Source organism: Oncorhynchus tshawytscha, linkage group LG02 (genome assembly GCF_018296145.1).
Source record: "Oncorhynchus tshawytscha isolate Ot180627B linkage group LG02, Otsh_v2.0, whole genome shotgun sequence".
Taxonomy (NCBI): domain Eukaryota; kingdom Metazoa; phylum Chordata; class Actinopteri; order Salmoniformes; family Salmonidae; genus Oncorhynchus; species Oncorhynchus tshawytscha.
Genome location: NC_056430.1, coordinates 59147025 through 59166159, shown reverse-complemented (window position 1 = coordinate 59166159; position 19135 = coordinate 59147025). Strand labels below are relative to the sequence as shown.

Below are 19135 nucleotides of genomic sequence, written 5' to 3'. Positions count from 1 at the left end.
CGCTCAGGCTAGAATGTATGGTGGCTGTAGAGTTCAAATGGTACTCTCACTCAAACCATGAAAGGGAAAATTCCAAGGAGGCCGAGATGCAAAGATTTACCTAATTTAGACCTTAACTTTTTTGCACTTTTTGTTGTATTCTTTTACCTATTGCCCCCTTTTTAAATAAGGAAGGATAGGATTCACATTTTAGAATGCGAACTAACACCTAACCATATAGATGCTTTGAGTGACCAAGCAACCTTTAAAAAAACATGTCTCTTATTGGATACCTGATAAGAATATTCCACCTATATTCTTTAGACCTTTTTTTGCTATGAGCTGGTAGTGCTCTTTGTTTTAGAAATACACATACTGATGTGCAGCAACAACAGAATTACTTGACATAATTAATGACATAATTTTAACAACACCGGTTATATAATTCTGAGCCTTGCATTAACCGTAATACATGACTTAATTAGTATTTAAAGTACCCATTGTGCCAAATTACTGTTCAATGATGTACCGGTAACTAAAACGCATAAAGGAAATCTTACCTTGCGCTTTCTGTGTTCTGTGTACCATTCAGGCCTGCACCATTTACACTAGTTTGAAAGTACGGTGGTCAGATTGTACAGTAGTCAAACCACACTGACCCTGCTTTTTACCCATGATTCCTCTCTTCCTGGGTCATGTTCAGGAGGCACTAGGGTACAAGACCGCCAGTACACAGTAGGTATATGTGTACGTAGTGGACTCATTTTCCCATAATCCCTCTCCCTTGTTCAGGAGGTACTAGGGTACAAGATTGACCACCAGGTGTCGGTGTACATCGTGGCCGTGTTGGAGTACATCTCAGCAGACATCCTGAAGCTGGCAGGGAACTACGTGAGGAACATCCGCCACTACGAGATCTCCCAGCAGGACATCACCGTGGCCATGTGTGCCGATAAGGTGAGAGTTAACACCTGTGTTGTGCTTCAGTGTGTTGTAATGCATTATGAAGAGGATCTTCAACATACGCTACTATGAGATCTCCCAGCAGGACATCACTGGCCGTATGTGCCAATAAACAATTTCTAGTTTTCCAATCCCAGATTGGCCCTTTTTATGTTGTTATGACTGATATTAGATTGTCTTGTAACTGTTGTTGTTGTTGGCATACGTATGACTGGTGGCATGTGATGGTGAGAAGTTTCAGGAACCACACTGACTGGCCAATATACAACTAAAGCTGGAGTCCGTAGGGTCATTTGTGAACGTAAGCTGATGAAGAATGCCAGCTGAATGAGGGAGAATGTGTGCCCGCTTTTGTTCGCCTGTGCGTGCGTGCGCATGCATGTTTCTAAGCTTGGGTCTCTCGGGATCCATTTCAATTCAGGAAGTACACTGAAATTCCAATTCCATGTTTTCTTTCCAGAAAATGACTGAAGAAAATTGGAATTTCAGTTTACTCCCTGAATTGACTGAACTAAAATGGAATTGACTCCAACCTGGTATTGAATAATCTATGAATTGTATTTTTATTGAACCTCTATTTAACTCTGCTAGTCAGTTTAAAATAAATTCATATTTGACTGCCTTCCCCGGCCAAACCCGGATGATGCTGGGCCAATTGTGCCCTGCACTATGGCACTCCCAATCACGGCCGGATGTGATCATCCTGGATTCGAACCAGGGACTTTAGTGACACCTCTTGCACTGAGATGCAGTGCCTTAGACCGCTGCGCCACTCGGGAGCAAAAAGTGGTCCGGAACACTCTGTGTAATTGTTAAGAATACGTCTCTGGCCACTTCTATTCCCCCTCATCTCCAGGTTCTGATGGACATGTTCCACCAGGATGAGGAGGACATCAGCGGTTTCCCCCTGATGGACGAGGAGCCGTCCACCAGCGAGGAGCAGACCTACTACGACCTGGTCAAGACCTTCATGGCAGAGGTCCGACAGTACCTGCGCGACCTCAACCTCATCATCAAGGTGTTCCGCGAGCCAATCGCCTCCGACGCCAAGCTCTTCTCCCACCATGTGAGTAGTGATGGAGGTAGCCTCACGTACACACTTGCGCATCTATGGTCTTCCATCAGGACTTTGTTTGACTCTGGCCTTTTTTCACTCCTTTTCCTCCCCTCTATCACCGCTCTCACTTCTCTACTGCCGCCTTCCTGCTTTACTCTGTTCCCCATCTCCCCCTTCCACCCATCTTTCCATCACCATCCCTCTATTCTCACACGTCGCTCTCTACACTACCCTGCAGGATGTGGAGAACATCTTCAGCCGCATCGTGGACATCCACGAGGTCACCCTCAAGCTGCTGGGCCTCATTGAAGACACGGTGGAGATGACAGATGAGGGGAGCCCACACCCGCTGGTGGGCAGCTGCTTCGAAGACCTGGCCGAGGTGGGTGGGTGTGTGTTTGTGGGGGGGTAGGTGTGTGTGTGAAGCTGTCTGGTAAGAAATTGCTGTCTGCAAAAAAGTGTGTTTTTGTGGAGATGTGTGTGTGTTTACACGCGTATATATTGTTTTGGTGTTTGCTGTTTCTGCAAATAAATTGCTCCTGGGCACCCAAAGACTGAGATAAAGCTTAGGCATCAGCTTGGGGAGCCAACATGAGTCTTCAGGTACCAGTGAAGGTTGCTCATTACACAAACCACTTCTGTTACACTTAAACCTGTGTCTGAAAATACATTGCTCTTGTGCACCACAACACTGTTAGTCTGCCGAGCTTAAGCTCAGGACCGAGACATTAGCTCAGGTAGCTAACACAAGTCTTCAGGTCCCAGGCAAGGTTCCTTGTCATTCACAGACCCCACTTACACCCTATGGCTGTGGCCATTGTCATAAAACATGACATTTCATATTTTTTATTTCCAGGAGCTGGCCTTCGACCCCTATGAGACGTATGCTCAAGACATCCTACGGACTGGCTTCCACGATCACTTCCTCAGCCAGCTGTCTAAACCGGGAGCTGCCTTCTACCTCCAGGTCAGAGGCCACACCCCCCCAGCCTCTGTCCACACCCCCTGCCCCCGCTGACCCCAGCTCCCTGCTGACCACACCCCCTCAGCCCCCTGCTGACCATAGCCCCCTGCTGATCACACCCCCAGCCCCCTGCTGACCACACCCGCCCAGCCCCCTGCTGACCACACCCCCCCCAGCCCCCTGCTGACCACACCCTCCCCAGCCCCCTGCTGACCACCCCCTCCCCAGCCCCCTGCTGACCACACCTTATCATAACCCCAAAAGTCAGGCTTGATTACTCCGTTGTTTGTTTTTGTCATTGTAAACAACTGATGTATTCAAATTGTTTTAAGAAAGTAAAGAGTTGTAATGTAATTAATCATGTACTACAAATATTAATTACGCGCTATTTACATGTGAATTTAATTGGAAGAATTTGCTCATTAACCTTTTTGTTGGTGGCCATTCTTGGATGTGCATCTAACAGAGTTTGGCGTTTAAATTCTGACTGTTAAGGCAACCAGGCAAGGTCCACGCCAGGAAGGTCCAGAAATACTTCTGGTATCCGATTGTTCTGGAAATTCTCACATAGGAACTTCATTGTGTGGAAGGATGTTTGATATGCTTTTTACATTTGTATCGCAAACATTTTTTTTCATCGAGATGAAAGTGCCCATTTAAGCCCCTTTTAAACCTGTACCTGCCTCAATGTCAACAATTTCAGAATCTAGACATACTCTATATTTTAGAGCACACTACAATGAGTATAATTGCATCAAGATGTTGTCTGTATCATGTACGGTTAATGGATCATAAGGTCTTACAGGAGGCATGTAAAGGTCTAAAAAGGGAATAAAACGGCTACTTTAATAAATAAAATAAAAGTGATTTAAAATGTAAAAAGCATGTCAAACATACCTCCCAATGAAGTCCCTGTGAGAATTGCCAGAATAATCTGAGATACTAGAAATGTTATGGGCCATTTCTGGGTGGATTTTCCCTAAGGTCAGAACTTTATAAGACTTTTTCCCCCCAGAGCACTGTTTGCATATCCCTGGTCTATATACCTTGATAAGATTTGACACTGTATTACCTGCCCAAGTTAACACTCATCTCTGTCTGTCTCTGAACCCCCAGTCTATATGCGAAGGCTTTAAGGAAGCAGTCCAGTACGTCCTGCCCCGGTTACTCCTGACACCTGTCTATCATTGTCTCCACTATTTTGAGATCTTAAAGGTAGGCATATATGAGCATTCCTAATGTGGTTGGTCCTCTGTAGCTCAATTGGTAGAGCATGCCACTTGCATTGCCAGGATTGTGGGTTCGATTCCCAGGACCACCCATACGTAAAATGTATGCACGCTGGACTGGGTGTCGCTTTGGTTAAAAGCATCTGCTAAATGGCATATATTATGTTTTAATATTAGTGTATAAATAGCTTGTGTATCTATTACTGAAAGGCACTGCATATGGATCAGAAAGCCTTGGTTTCTCCCCAAACGGTGATCCACCAGCCCACATTTGATGGGCTCAATGTTTTTCAATCTCAATGCTAGTAGATAGTAGAAAGTGAGGATATGAAGATTGGTCTCTGGTGGGTAGGCATGCATGTGTTTAGAGCAGAAAGTGGTACCGCTGGACCACATGATCTGTACTAGTGTGGAATATCTGCTACCCGAACCATGTGTCCCCTCCGAGAGAGCCTTAGTGTTTGGGCTCCTTGTTCACCCTTAGGCCTAGATTTGGCCCCCACACTCCCTATTCTCCAGTGAGCCTCTTTCCAGCAAGCCATAGAGGTGGCGGCTCTCTGCTTAGGGCTAAATCGCTGAAATCCCTCTTCTTTTTTTTTCTACCCCCAGTTTACTTACTGCGAGTCCAGGGTAAAGGAAACGCAGGTGTGGAGAGAATTAGTTTCTTTCCTTGTCTTCAGACGGCATAGTCAAAGGGACAGACTTAGGATGCAAACACATGGGCTATGTTCGTTAGGCATCAGACGGACAACAGACAAAACGGGGGGGCTACCTTTTTTTGTGCAAAATGCTTTTAAAGCATTTTATGTTGCATGTTGTAATGAACATGACCTTGGTTTCTCCATCCACTCCTGGAGGTGCGTGGTTTCTCTATTTTCTCACAAGGTGGCAAACGTATGTGTATCAAGCCATTCCAAGATGTAAAAAAATTATTATCCTAGTTTTCGGAAAGATGATTATCTTCTATCGTTGTGCAAATGCAGTATGTAGACGTATACCATGGCATTGTTAAATACTTGTTTCTGATTGGCTTGAAGGGCATTTTAGAGTGTGCATTATTTCCCTCAAGGGGACGGTATATCAGCACGGTAGAATTCAAAGGCTATATTTAATCCTTACATGTTCTATGTTTGAGCTGCTTTTGAAAGCAAAAGTCAAATTGAAAACATTTGACATTGTTGAATTAGATTTTCATAGTAGCACGTCTGGTTGTTTGGTTACCAAGGAAACTAGTGAACTTGCTAGCTACTTCAGTGGATGTTGAATACATTTCTACCTGCAAATGAACACATTTTTAGCTGCAAATGTGTTTAATTATAGACATAAAAGGGATAATCAACTCGGGGCTCTATGCGTTCTCTGGAAAATAATGCTGCTCAGTGGGAGGTTAGTTCTACTCCGCTAGCACATCGTAGAACACTCCTTCCACGTCGTTCATTATTTTCCATAGAACGCATAGCCCCTCATTGATTATCCCTTGCATGTCATGTGTTTTGTACAGGTATACAAGACTATCAAACCATAATATAGACACTGTCACTACAGATGTAAAAGGTACTTTCTGTACTTTAACCACAGCATGCTAGCAACCTTATTAGTTTGGAGACTCTTGAATAAAAACTGGAAAGACGATGACACGGTTTAAGGATAGACAGAGAAAAAAGTAATTGAATAGTCAATGTTTTCTCCCTGACAGTTACTTTAGGCCAGCTCACCCCAGAGCCATGTACGTGTAATATATGGCTTATACAATGCATTCAGGAAAGTATTCAGACTCCTTAAATTTTTCCACAATTTGTGATGTTACAGCCTTATTCTAAAATTAATTCAATTGTTTTTTCCCTCACCAATCTACACACAATACCCCATAATGTGTTTCGTTTTTTTTAATAAGGCTGTACTGTTAACAAAATGTGGAGTAAAAATCAAGGAATCTGAATACTTGCCGAATGCACTGTATGTATATATATAAAGGAGGGCAAGACTTGCGTGGTATATCACAAAGGGTCATGTGGTGTCAGTTGAATGTTGGTTGCCATTTTGTTCCTAGGTCTTCACTAAAGAAAGTAAGACTGAAGGGGAAACACTGGAGTTGAGGGGGTTGGGAATGAGAGAATGATGGAGAGGGCGAGCGATGAAGAACTTATTCTTTACTCAGCCCTAATCTCGCTCATGAGTTTAGCCTTATACCGACCGCATCATGATCCTTCACCAGACTCCCCCTACCAGCGAAACCACCTGACCCAACATGTTTTTCTCTACCCACTCTTTCTCTGTCCACCCCCCTTTTTTTCCACAGCAACTGGAGGAGAAAAGTGAGGACGAGGAGGACAAGGAGTGTCTGAAGCAGGCCATCACGGCGCTGCTCAATCTGCAGAGTAGCATGGAGAGGATCTGCTCCAAGAACATGGCCAAGAGGAGGCTGAGGTAGGCAGGGGTGTGCCAATTTACCACCCCTCCTGGTCCGTCCACACCTGCTTCTCTTTACCCAAGAAGATACAAAGCTAGCTCTGACACACACAAGAGATTTTGCACACACACTGGCTGATCCAATAATAGAAATCCACAAGCAAAATATGGAAAGCTAACTCAGACACCCACATAATGGCACAGACCAGAGAAGCACATATGTACCACATGTGCATCAGTAGGTGGATTTGTCTTGAATGTGCACTATGTATGCTCATAGAGGCGTTAACACTTGCACAACACAGACATCACGATAGACACACACAGCAATTCATTCTACTGCCTCATTGGTGTACTCCTCCCATCCTCTGCACACCCCCCACCCTAAGCTCAGTTCTGAGTTTCCCTCTGGACCTAAAATAGACCTGTGGGGGGAGGGAGAGGGTTGGAGGGGGGTCTCGCCACTGTGTTGTCGGAGGGAAGTTGTGTCAGGAATTGGGCTGTCCTGTTCTGGTATTATTGTTCCCGGCTTTGAGAAAAGAAAAAAAAAGGTGAGAGAGTTTGAAAGGGGGGAGAAAAAGAATCCCGTTGCTTTCAGCAGTGGACTTTAGCGTCCCAACCTTGCAGACCATTTTTCTCTCCATCCCTCCTTTTGTATTGGTGAAGAAAACAGGGTGTTTTTTTTGGTTACATGCGGTTGTTGCTCGTTCTTTACCTGCGTGGAAGCGAAGAGCGTGGAGTATGAGGACGTAGGGTATAAACCCCCAAAAATTACCCCTTTCTTGCTGTTCTTTTTGTTTTTTGTTTTTATTTTTCATGGGGAAAGGATGGCTTATCTTACGGTATGTCTTTGCACCCCATACTTTGGCGGGAACGTGGGGATGGTGACACAAACAGGAGGCTAGAATGGACAGTTCGAGAGGACACACTGAGTTGGGGTACCCGACAAGGGTTACCTTTGTTGACTTTGGGTGTTTCGCTACACCTTTCCTGTCTCTAGGGGTCTTTGTAATTCCAGAGCCAGAACAAAGAACAACCCAAGAGTTCTATTGTCACAGCCATTTGAATTATGCTTGCTCTTTCGCAAGCTTGCTGTTCATTAGGAAAACGTAATAACCTCTTAGTCGCTAATCCTCTAGCAAGGTCCATCGCTGCCTGGAATAAATGATGGTTTGATAATGATGCTCGTTATATATATTTTTGCTTTAATTAACTACTTCATTTCATCATAAGACTGCTAGTTTAAAGATTAATGTAAATGCACTTCAAATATAACCTCTGATCAGACTTGAGAGTAGGCAAAGTTTTGACTTTCTTTCTATATGTAGTTTTTAGAGTTTCACACTTAATGGGACTGGGAAATGGGAATTTAAGATTTTGGGGCACGTTTTGAGTGTAGTCTATCCCTTGCCCTTCAGAGGTGCCCCTTGTCTCTCAGTGAAGCTAATTCTGTCCGGTTGACAGTCATCCTGTTCTTTGAGGTGCTGGTATGAAGACAGGCGCGCACAAGTTGGCTTTGCCTGCCTCTCGGGAGTGCTGATGCAAGTCGTTGTGCGTCCGTGGAAAGCAAAGTAAGCTCCCCCCTGCGATTGTTTACTAGTAGGTCTAGTTCAGATGCACTGTACTAGCGGGTGTTAAATCCTTGTTGATTTTTTTTTGTTCTCCTCTCTCTCAATCGATTGTAGAACCCCCCAACAAACCTTTAACCCCCCAGTGGCTCAATGCTGTTCTATTATTCTAAGTAGATGGTTTTAGAAGTGATCATTGGAATTATTGCTCAGCTGATTTGTTATGTGCAATAGAGGTAAGATTCTGGTTCTGGTGGGCCGCAGAGCTTTCTTGTCTTCTGTTACGTTTTGTCATTCTGGTTTTGAAAGACCACCGCATGTGCTGGTTTTTCACTCAAACCAGTCTTTTCGTAGTGAATTTCTGAAAGAGTTTTGAACTTACTACTCACATGACCTAACTATTATGGCCCTTAATAATGAATATAGACTGAAAATAGACATTGGTATAATATGAGAATAAAGAGATTGAATAAAGAGACTAGTCTACATTGTGCTCCTAAAAGAACTGAAATGAGAGATACTCATACCTCATTTTTGAATATGATAGTCATACCATAGACCATATTAAAGGTATGATGAACCAAAGCAATATTTAAAGAGTGTCTGGCTCAAAGAAATATAATCAGATGCTCTTTATTCTTTTTAGACTCATTCTATTCTTATGCACTTTCTCAGTTGGTCCTCCGAGGCACCCTGTTAACCATGGGTGTGGGCCCTTCCTCGGTAGACTACCGTTTTGTTCAACTGCTGGAATGGTGAGGAAGTCTAGTCAATTGGCCTGCTGGTCCACCAGTGTTGGGTGGAAACTGAAGGGACATGACTGACCAGCAAACTGATATTAAATGACCTAATTGGTTTGGATATGTTTAGGGTTATTGGTGTGGTTAAAGGAAAACTCTACCCAAGAACTCTTTTGGTATTTTTTTCTTTAGTTCACTGTTGATAAAGTTCTAAAATGTTTTACATGTCAGCAATCCAGTTTTCAAGATGTATGCGAAACGCATCGTATTGGCTGTATTTCTGTATTTGAAAGTTGTATATCTTGAAAATCTGATGAAACAAATGCCACAAGATTGTTTTTGGGTGGAATTTTCCTTTTAAGGTTAGGGTCAGGATTACAGTTATGGGTGGGGATGCCAGTCACGTCTCTTCAGTCGCACCCAGTGTTTTGTTAATGAGATGTTGTTTGTAGGAACCCTCTCCTGGACCAGTTTTAGTTATACCGCTGCTTTAGAAACTCAGCCACCCACACTGACCCTACACTCCATCTCAGTCTCGCTGGCTTTGTTGATTTGTTTTCCATTGTCATTGTTCTGTGAACATCAGACCCACATTTCCCTACCTCTCTCTTCCCCCCCTCTCTCTCCCTTTTTTTTCTCTCACATTCTTTCTCTTACATTCAACTATTCCCCTCAAACTCTTCGGTGGCGCCAGCGAGTCGGCCTGCCGCTTCTACAGCCAGCAGATGAAGGGCAAGCACCTGGCCATCAAGAAGATGAACGAGATCCAGAAGAACATTGATGGCTGGGAGGGCAAGGACATCGGCCAGTGCTGCAACGAGTTCATCATGGAGGGGACACTGACACGCGTGGGCGCCAAACACGAACGGCACATCTTCCTCTTCGACGGCCTGATGATCTGCTGCAAGTCCAACCATGGCCAGCCGCGCTTGCCTGGCGCCTCGTCCACCGCTGAGTACCGCCTCAAGGAGAAGTTCTTCATGCGCAAGGTGCAGATCAACGACAAGGACGACAAGGAGGGCGAGTACCGGCACGCCTTTGAGATCATCCTCAAAGACGGCAACAGCGTGGTGTTCGCCGCCAAGTCAGCCGAGGACAAGAATGGCTGGATGGCGGCGCTCATCTCGCTGCAGTACCGCTCGACGTTGGAGCGCATGCTGGACTCGGCCATGCTGCAGGAGGAGAAGGAGGAGCAAATGAGGCTGCCCGGGGCGGAGCTTTACCGGTTCGCCACGCCCGACTCTGAGGAGAACGTGGTGTTCGAGGAGAACGTGCAGTCCAAGTCGGGCATCCCTATCATCAAGGCGGGGACAGTGCTCAAGCTCATCGAAAGGCTCACCTTCCACATGTATGCAGGTGAGAAAAAGCACACGACACAGAAAGGGTTTCCTGTGTTGACCTGTTATGACCTTTTTAAAATGCGTGCCTTTTTCCTACAGCGGGCTATACAAATACCTCCCTCAGATGTGTGGAGTGACAGTAGTTGCTAAAGCCTGAAAGAGAACATCTTGCAGACCCTTTCCCATTGTAGAACAGGGGGGGAGGGTTTGGGTGTTAAAAAGTAGTTGGTAGGAGTCAATTTGGTGTTGAACAGGTTTAACCCTTTACACTTGTGTGAATTGGCCTATATGGATAGGGCTACATTGAAATGTTTTTTACAGAAGAAATATGAGCTTATGGGAACATTATTATACCAAAGTTGAGGACACGATAGTTCACCTTTCACAAGACTGAACCCAAACATTACACAGTTGATTGTATGTGCATTTTACATTTACTGTACTTTTCACCGCGTTTGTCGATAATGAAATCTGAAAATACTCTGGATACATTCAGTAACATGATAACAATATTCCTGGAAAATGTGGGGTAGGTGCAACCTCAGATTAAAAAAAAATAGTTTGAGTGAGAGGACTAACTGGTGTGCAGAGTTCCTAAGTAATTTCAATGTACTTTAATGACTCAGAGTCTTCAACTATAAGGTGCTTTTTTGTGTTCTCCAAGCTGAGCCGTTAAGGAACTAGAGCAAGCACTCTTGTAGTTGTTTTGTTTGTAACACAGACCTGCATTACCGCCGTCACACAATTACTGTTGTTCATGCAATCCAAAAACGGACCATTATAAATCGCAATCTCAGTCAGCTGGGCATCTTGAGAGTTTGTTCTATTGCCAACATGATGACTAGCTAAGTTAGTATTTTATATCTTACAGTGTTAGGCTTTCACAGGTCAATTCAGAGAAACTGGTTGTGATTTTTATTGCGGATAGAAAAGAGTCATGCTTTAGACAAACAGGATCATTCTGTTCAGAACAACCCAGGGTATTGACGCCATGTCATCTTGTAACTGTACATCATACATAGTGATCATAAACTTTAACACTGCATGTTATTGTATTGCCACTGTGTTCCAATTTAGGCGCTTATCAGTGCCCAAATCTGCTATTTCCAACCTGTATACAGGTACGAGTGTAAAGGGCTACGAGGAGCAGGAAGTAGACATGGGTCGCATCTTTTATGGCTCCCTCTCCACGTTTCTTTTCCTGAATGTGAGAGAACTGGACAGGTGAAAGCGAATTCCTATAAACTTAGATATTTTCTGTATCTTGTTAATTTTGTCCTGACTTATTTTTATTTTTTTACTCACCTGTCCACACCATTGTACACCTCCAATGTTTGTGTTCATGCAATTATGCACTTGCCCAGTACCTAGCGTGTCTGTTCCTGTTATCACCTTGTTGTTCTACACACAAAACCTTGAACATGGCGCAAACGCTGTTTATGCTAAACATAAAAGACAAGATAGTGGAAGGCCTATTTCTTCCCCCCACTTTCGTCATCCCCGCATCCATTTATAGCTGTTTTCACACTGCTCGTAAATATTTGGCCACTGTTGACGTCAGAACGCGGATATGTGATGACCTGCTTTGTTTCAGTGTCATTTTAGCCCCAGATAACACAACGAGAACTGATAAAGAACAAAAAACAAGTGGATGAAGCCTATTCATCTTCACGTCGCCATTTCGTAAGCGACCGGTAGTAGCAGATCTTTCCTGCCTGTAATTTGCCTATCTGTTTAGTGTTTAAAGGGGAAGTTCAGTATCCTCACCTTGTGCATAGCTGTTTAAAGAGAACCAAACCATGGATTACAGTTTTTTCAGGCCCATAGACTACTTTCAGGATTAGGAACCCTCTAGCATCAAGTTATAAAATACTGAACTTCCCCTTCCACTGGTTGATGCTTATTTATAAAACCCTCTTAGGCCTTACTCCCCACTATCTGAGATATCTACTGCAGCCCTCATCCTCCACATACAACAGCTGTTTTGCCAGTCACATTCTGTTAAAGGTCCCCAAAGCACACACATCCCTGGGTCGCTGCTCTTTTCAGTTTGCCGCAGCTAGCGACTGGAATGAGCTGCAACAAACACTCAAACTGGACAGTTTTATCTCAATCTCTTAATTCAAAGACTCAATCACGGACACTCTTACTGACAGTTGTGGCAGCTTTGTGTGATGTATTGTTGTCTCTACCTTCTTGCCCTTTGTGCTGTTGTCTGCCCAATAACGTTTGTACCATGTTTTGTGCTGCTACAATGTTGTTGTTGTGTTGCTACTATGCTGTGTTGCTGCCTATGTTGTCTTATGTCTCTCTTTATGTAGTGTTGTCTCTCTTGTTGTGATGTGTGTTTTGTCCTATTTTTATATTGGAATTTTTATTTTTAATCCCAGGCCCCTGTCCCCGCAGGAGACCTTTTGGTAGGCTGTGATTGTAAATAAGAATGTGTTCTTAACTGACTTGCCTGGTTAAATAAAAATACAATTTAGACACAGCCCTTTGTGGAATGTTGGTGAGCTAGCCATTACAGTGTTGTTGCCAAAGATGCCATGATTTTCAGGATGTTCATGAAATGTAATCCATAAAATAGCCCTTTGGAGACAGGTTTGTTGACGTATACAGTTGAAGTCAGAAGTTTACATACGTAGGTTGTATTCATTAAGACTTGTTTTTCAACCAGTCCACACATTTCTTGTTAACAAGCTATAGTTTTGGCAAGTCGGTTAGGACATCTACTTTGTGCAGACAGATTATTTCACTTATAATTCATTGATTCATAATTCCAGTGGGTCAGAAGTTTACATACACTAAGTTGACTGTGCCTTTAAACAGCTTGGGAAATTCCAGAAAATGATGTCATGGCTTTAGAAGCTTCTGATAGGCTTATTGACATAATTTGAGTCAATTGGAGGTGTACCTGTGGAAGTATTTCAAGGCATACCTTCAAACTCAGTGCCTCTTTGCTTGACATCATGGGAAAATCAAAATAAATCAGCCAAGACCTCAGAAAAAGAATTGTAGACCTCCACAAGTCTGGTTCATTCTTGGGAGCAATTTCCAAATGCCTGAAGGTACCATGTTCATCTGTATAAACAATAGTACGCAAGTGTAAACACCATGGGACCACGCAGCCATCATACCGCTCAGGAAGGAGACGCGTTCTGTCTCCTAGAGATGAACGTACTTTGGTGCGAGAAGTGCTATATCGACATAACCTGAAAGCCGCTCAGCAAGGAAGAAGCCACTGCTCCAAAACTGCCATTAAAAAAAACAGACTACGGTTTGCAACTGCACATGGGGACAAAGATTGTACCTTTTTGAAGAAATGTCTTCTGGTCTGATGAAACAAAAATAAAACCATAATGAACATTGTGGCCATAATGACCATTGTTATGTTTGGAGGAAAAATGGGGAGGCTTGCAAGCTGAAGAACACCATCCCAACCGTGAAGCACAGGGGTGGCAGCATCATGTTGTGGGGGTGCTTTGCTGTAGGAGGGATTGGTGCACTTCACAAAATAGATGGCATCATGAGTCATAAATCATTCTCTCTACTATTATTCTGACATTTCACATTCTTAAAATAAAGTGGTGATCCTAACTGACCTAAGACAGGGAATTTTTACTAGGATGAAATATAAGGAATTGTGGAAAAAAACTGCTTAAATGTATTTGGCTAAGGTGTATGTAAACTTTCGACTTCAACTGCATTTATCTAAAAGTTGGCATATTTCTGACATTTTGGGCTTACCCAGGCCTCCTTAAAGACTCTATAATGCTTAATCTGTAGCTGCTACAAAGCAGAAATTGTCGTATGAAGCTTTACCACTTGTTCTGTAATATGAAGAGTTTGATTTAAAAATATTTTTTTGAGTTTATTGAAAATATAACATTTTTGATGTGGAAAATGTTTCAATATATTCTGGAACATAATATGCTCTACAGGCATATCAACGTTCCAGAGTGGGATCTCTGCTAGTTTTAAAGTTATGGTCCATTTTATACAGAGAAATTGGCGTAGTTGGCAATGTCACCAATCACAGCCCTCCCTTTACTTGTATCCTGCATATCACCAGCAGAGGGCGACCATTTTGAATACATTTTCACGTTCACTGTTGGTAATGCTTACAAATTGGATCATGACTCTAAGAGTAGCAGAGATCCCATCTGGAACTTTGATATGCCTGTAGAGTAGGCTATATCATGTTCAAATATATATATAATTTTTTAAAATGCCAAATCAAAAATGTCTTAATGTTTATTTTTCTATATTCATAAATTAATGTAAATATGTGATTGAAACCAAATTACTACTCATATTACAGAGCAAGCAATAAAACTTCATGACATCAATGTTTGCTTAGTAGCACCTACAGATGAAACACTATGGTGTTTTAAAGGCGGCCTGGATAAGGCTAAAATGTCAGAAATATGCCAACTTGTATTAATTCTTTCTCAGTTATACTTTTAGATATAATTGACATTTGTATGTCAACAATCCTTCAACCTAAGGACTCTTCTATGGATTATATTTTGTGAAAATTCAGTAAATCATGGTCATTCTTTGTCTGGGTTTCGTGAGAAGTTACTCTTTAGAAAGGCTGAATGACCCAGCATGGATAGTAGTTCTTAGACCGTGGGGTCTGTATTCTTCTCTACGGACGGGTGCCATTCTACTTAACCGGATACAAGGCTGCGATTGGACCAATAAGCTCCTTCATTAATTAAAAGTAATGATGTCATTTTGGGGAAATAAATCACCAAATTCAATCGCTCAAAGTCCAAGTGGATGTGGGCTCTGGTAATCTGGGGAGCAAAACATTTAGGCCAAGCACTTCTGAATTTGGTCTTTCTATGCATTGTTATTCAATGTCATGCAACCATACAGGTGTTGTATAAAATCTTCTTAAAGACACAAGTTTTCCTTTGTTTAGCACAGAATCCTTTCCGAAAGGATTCTTACACATACGTTTGGATTTTGTCTCTGCAAGTCTAGAGCAGTGTTTCTCAACTGTGGTCCATGAGTACCCCCAAACTGTACACTTTTGTTGAAACACACCTGATTCAACTCACCCAAGTGCTTGATGATTAGTTGACCAGTTGATTAAGGTGTGCTTGTTCTGGGCTACACCAAACCTGTGTGCTGTGGGGAGTATTGAAGGACTGGAGTTGAAAAACACTGGTCCAAGGTTATTCCAGCACAATACAAAGCCAGGAGAGAACATTCCTCTCATGGGTGGACTGTCCAGCTCACACCCCTGTGTAAACTTCCTCCCCCGAATAAAGAGTAGGGTGTAAATATAGGCCACTATTTTCCTTTTTAGTTTCCAACAGTCTGTGTGCCACTGATTTCAAATAAGCCAAGGGAAACAAGCCTTTTGAGGAAAAGTGTGTCTGTGTGGCCACGGTAATTTGAAAAGGGGAAAAAGGTGCTTCCTGTGCGATGCACCTCATGCCTGGACACACACCCTACTCTCACCCAGGAGACAGCAGGGCAGGGACAACACACACTTTCTCTCATCTCTCTGTCCTGACTATCTGCATTACAATTTGCATGGAACTATGCTTCTCTTTTGCCATAAATTGTAATCAAGAATCCATGTAGTCCATGAGCCAGGAGGGTCGGTCGGGCTCACTTGGGACAATGATGTCTCTTAGTGATTTTTTTGAAGGTCTATGTCCCTAGAGTTGGAAAATGGGTGATAGCAGTGCAGCAATGGTAGCTTTCTGCGTGTTGTGTTTCATCCCTCTGCCCCATCTATTTTTCCCATTGGGACTTTACCCTATGACAAACTATCACTATACAACAAGTTATTGCTCACTTGTAACCTTTAATCTAATATCATTGGAAAGCTTAGAGATACAGACACATTTTCGGAATGTTCAGGTCAACAGGATGTTGACCATTGACCCCTCTGGTATATAACGGCAGTGGTGGAAAAAGTACACAATTGTCCTGAGTAAAAGTAAAGATACCTTTAATAGAAAATTACTCAAGTAAGTGAAAGTCACCCAGTGAAATACTACTTGAGTAAAAAATATTTGGTTTTTGATACTTAAGTATCAAAAGTAAACGGAACTGCTAAAATGTATTTAAATATCAAAAGCAAGTATAAACCAACCATTAAAAATTCCTTATATTAAGCAAAACCAGACGGCAGAATTATTATTATTTTTTATATATTTTTATTGACGGATAGCCAGGGGCACACTCCAGCACTGACATAATTTACAAATGACGCATTTGTGTTTAGTGTGTCCGCCAGATCAGCGGCAGTAGGGATGACCAGGGATGTTCTCTTGATGTGTGTGAATTGGATCATTTTCCTGTCAAAATGTAACAAGTACTTATGGGTGTCAGGGAAAATGTATGGAGTAAATAGTAAAGTACAGATGCAATAAAGTACTACTTAAGTAATTTTTTTAAGTATTTATACTTAAGTACTTTACACCACTGCATATCCGAATTACCTGTAAAGCCATTAAAAAGGAAACCCTGATATATTTTAAACTTTGATTGACAAGTGGTTCTTTCATGACCTTTCAAATGATATATAATACAGTGCATTTGAAAAGTATTCAGACCCCTTGACTTTTTCCACATTTTGTTACGTTACAGCCTTATTCTAAAATTGATTAAATTGTTTTTTTTCGCCTCTTCAATCTACACACAATACCCCATAATGACAAAGCAAAAAAAACTTTTTTTTGAAATGTTTGCAAATATATATAAAAATACATTTAAAAAAATATCACATTTACATAAGTATTCAGACCCTTTACTCAGTACTTTGCTGAATCACTTTTGGCAGCGATTACAGCCAGTCTTCTTGGGTATGACGCTAAAAGCTTGGGACACCTGTATTTGGGGAGTTTCTCCCATACTCCTCTGCAGATCCTCTCAAGCTCTGTCAGGTTGGATGGGGTAGTGTCGCTGCACAGCTACTTTCAGGTCTCTCCAGAGATTTTCGATCGGGTTCAAGTCCGGGCTCTGTCTGGGCCACTCAAGGACATTCGGAGACTTGTCCCAAAACCACTCCTGTGTTGTCTTGGCTGTGTGCTTTGGGTCGTTGGCCTGTTGGAAGGTGAACCTTCACCCTAGTCTGAGGTCCTGAGCAGGTTTTCATCAAGGATGGTCTGAGTCCTTCATGGTCTGAGAGTACTTTAGGTGCCTTTTTGGCAAACTCCAAACAGGCTGTCATGTGCCTTTTACTGATGAGTGGCTTTCGCCTGGCCACTCTACCATAAAGGCCAGATTGGTGGAGTGCTGCAGAGATGGTTGTCCTTCTGGAAGGTTCTCCCATCGTCACAGAGGAACTCTCAAGCACTGTCAGAGTGACTATCGGGTTCTTGATCACATCCCTGACCAAGGCCCTTCTCCCCCGATTGCTCAGTTTGGCCGTGCAGCCAACTCTAGGAAGAGTCTTGGTACTTCCAAACGTCTTCCATTTAAGAATGATTGCGGCCAGTGTGTTCTTGGGGACCTTCAATGCTGCGGAAAGGTTTTGGTACCCTTCCCCAGATCTGTGCCTTGACACCATCCTGTCTCTGAGCTCTACAAACAATCCCTTGGACCTCATGGCTTGGTTTTGCTCTGACATGCATAGTCAACTGTGAGACCTTGTATAGACAGTTCTGTACCTTTCCAAATCATGTCCAATCAATTGAATTTACCACAGGGGGACTCCAATCAAGTTGTAGAAACATCTCAAGGATGATCAATGGAAACAGGATGCACCTGAGCTCAATTTTGAGTCTCATAGCAAAGGGTCTGAGTACTTATGTAAATAAGGTATTTGTTTTTTATTTGTAATACGTTGGCTAACATTTCTAAAAACCTGTTTTCGTTTTGTCATTATAGGTTATTGTGTGTAGATTGATTTAGCAATTTTTATTTAATCCATTTTAGAGTAAGGCTGTAACGTAATAAAATGTGGAAAAGTCGAGGGGTCTGAATACTTTATCGTGAGTGTGAGAGGGACCATTTGCTGACATGCACAAACATTTATACTGACTCTACACACACACACTCACATACAATCATCATGTAGGCTGCTACTCTGTTTATTATATCCCGATGGCTAGTTACTTTACCCCTATACATATTTACAGTACGAGTCAAAGATTTGGACACCTAGTCATTCAAGGGTTTTTATTTTTTATATTTTCTACATTGAATAATAGTGAAAACATCAACACTATGAAATTACACATGTGGAATCATTTAGTAACCAAAAAAGGCTTAAACAAATTAAAATATATTTTATATTTGATATTCTTCAAAGTAGCTACCCTTTGCATTTATGACAGTTTTGCGCACACTTGAAATTCTCTCAACCAGCTTCACCTGGAATGCTTTTCCAACAGTCTTGAAGGAGTTCCCACATATGCTGAGCACTTGTTGGCTGCTTTTCCTTCACTCCGGTACAACTCATCCCAAACCATCTAAATTGGGTTGAGGTCGGGGGATTGTGGAGGCCAGGTCATCTCTCTCATCATCACTCAATACCTAGGTTTACCTCCACTGTATTCACATCCTACCATACCTTTGTCTGTACATTATACCTTGAAGCTATTTTATCGCCCCCAGAAACCTCCTTTTACTCTCTGTTCCGGACGTTCTAGACGACCAATTCTCATAGCTTTTAGCCGTCCCCTTATCCTACTCCTCCTCTGTTCCTCTGGTGATGTAGAGGTGAATCCAGGCCCTGCAGTGCCTAGCTCCACTCTCTTTTATGACTTCTGTAACTGTAATAACCTTGGTTTCATGCATGTTAACACTAGAAGCCTCCTTCCTAAGTTTGTTTTATTCACTGCTTTAACACACTCTGCCAACCCGAATGTTCTAGCCATGTCTGAATCCTGGCTTAGGAAGACCACCAAAAACTCT

General features: G+C 42.5%; 1 protein-coding gene across 1 annotated transcript in view; it reads left to right on the top strand.

The window, feature by feature from the left end:
* LOC112265983 (son of sevenless homolog 1) overlaps positions 1 to 19135 on the top strand; it is a 70933-nt gene that overhangs the window by 22578 nt on the left and 29220 nt on the right. The window contains 7 exon segments of the mRNA XM_042301668.1: positions 772 to 936; positions 1799 to 2008; positions 2238 to 2381; positions 2856 to 2966; positions 4080 to 4178; positions 6492 to 6619; positions 9604 to 10265. Coding sequence (XP_042157602.1) covers positions 772 to 936; positions 1799 to 2008; positions 2238 to 2381; positions 2856 to 2966; positions 4080 to 4178; positions 6492 to 6619; positions 9604 to 10265 — 1519 coding nt within the window.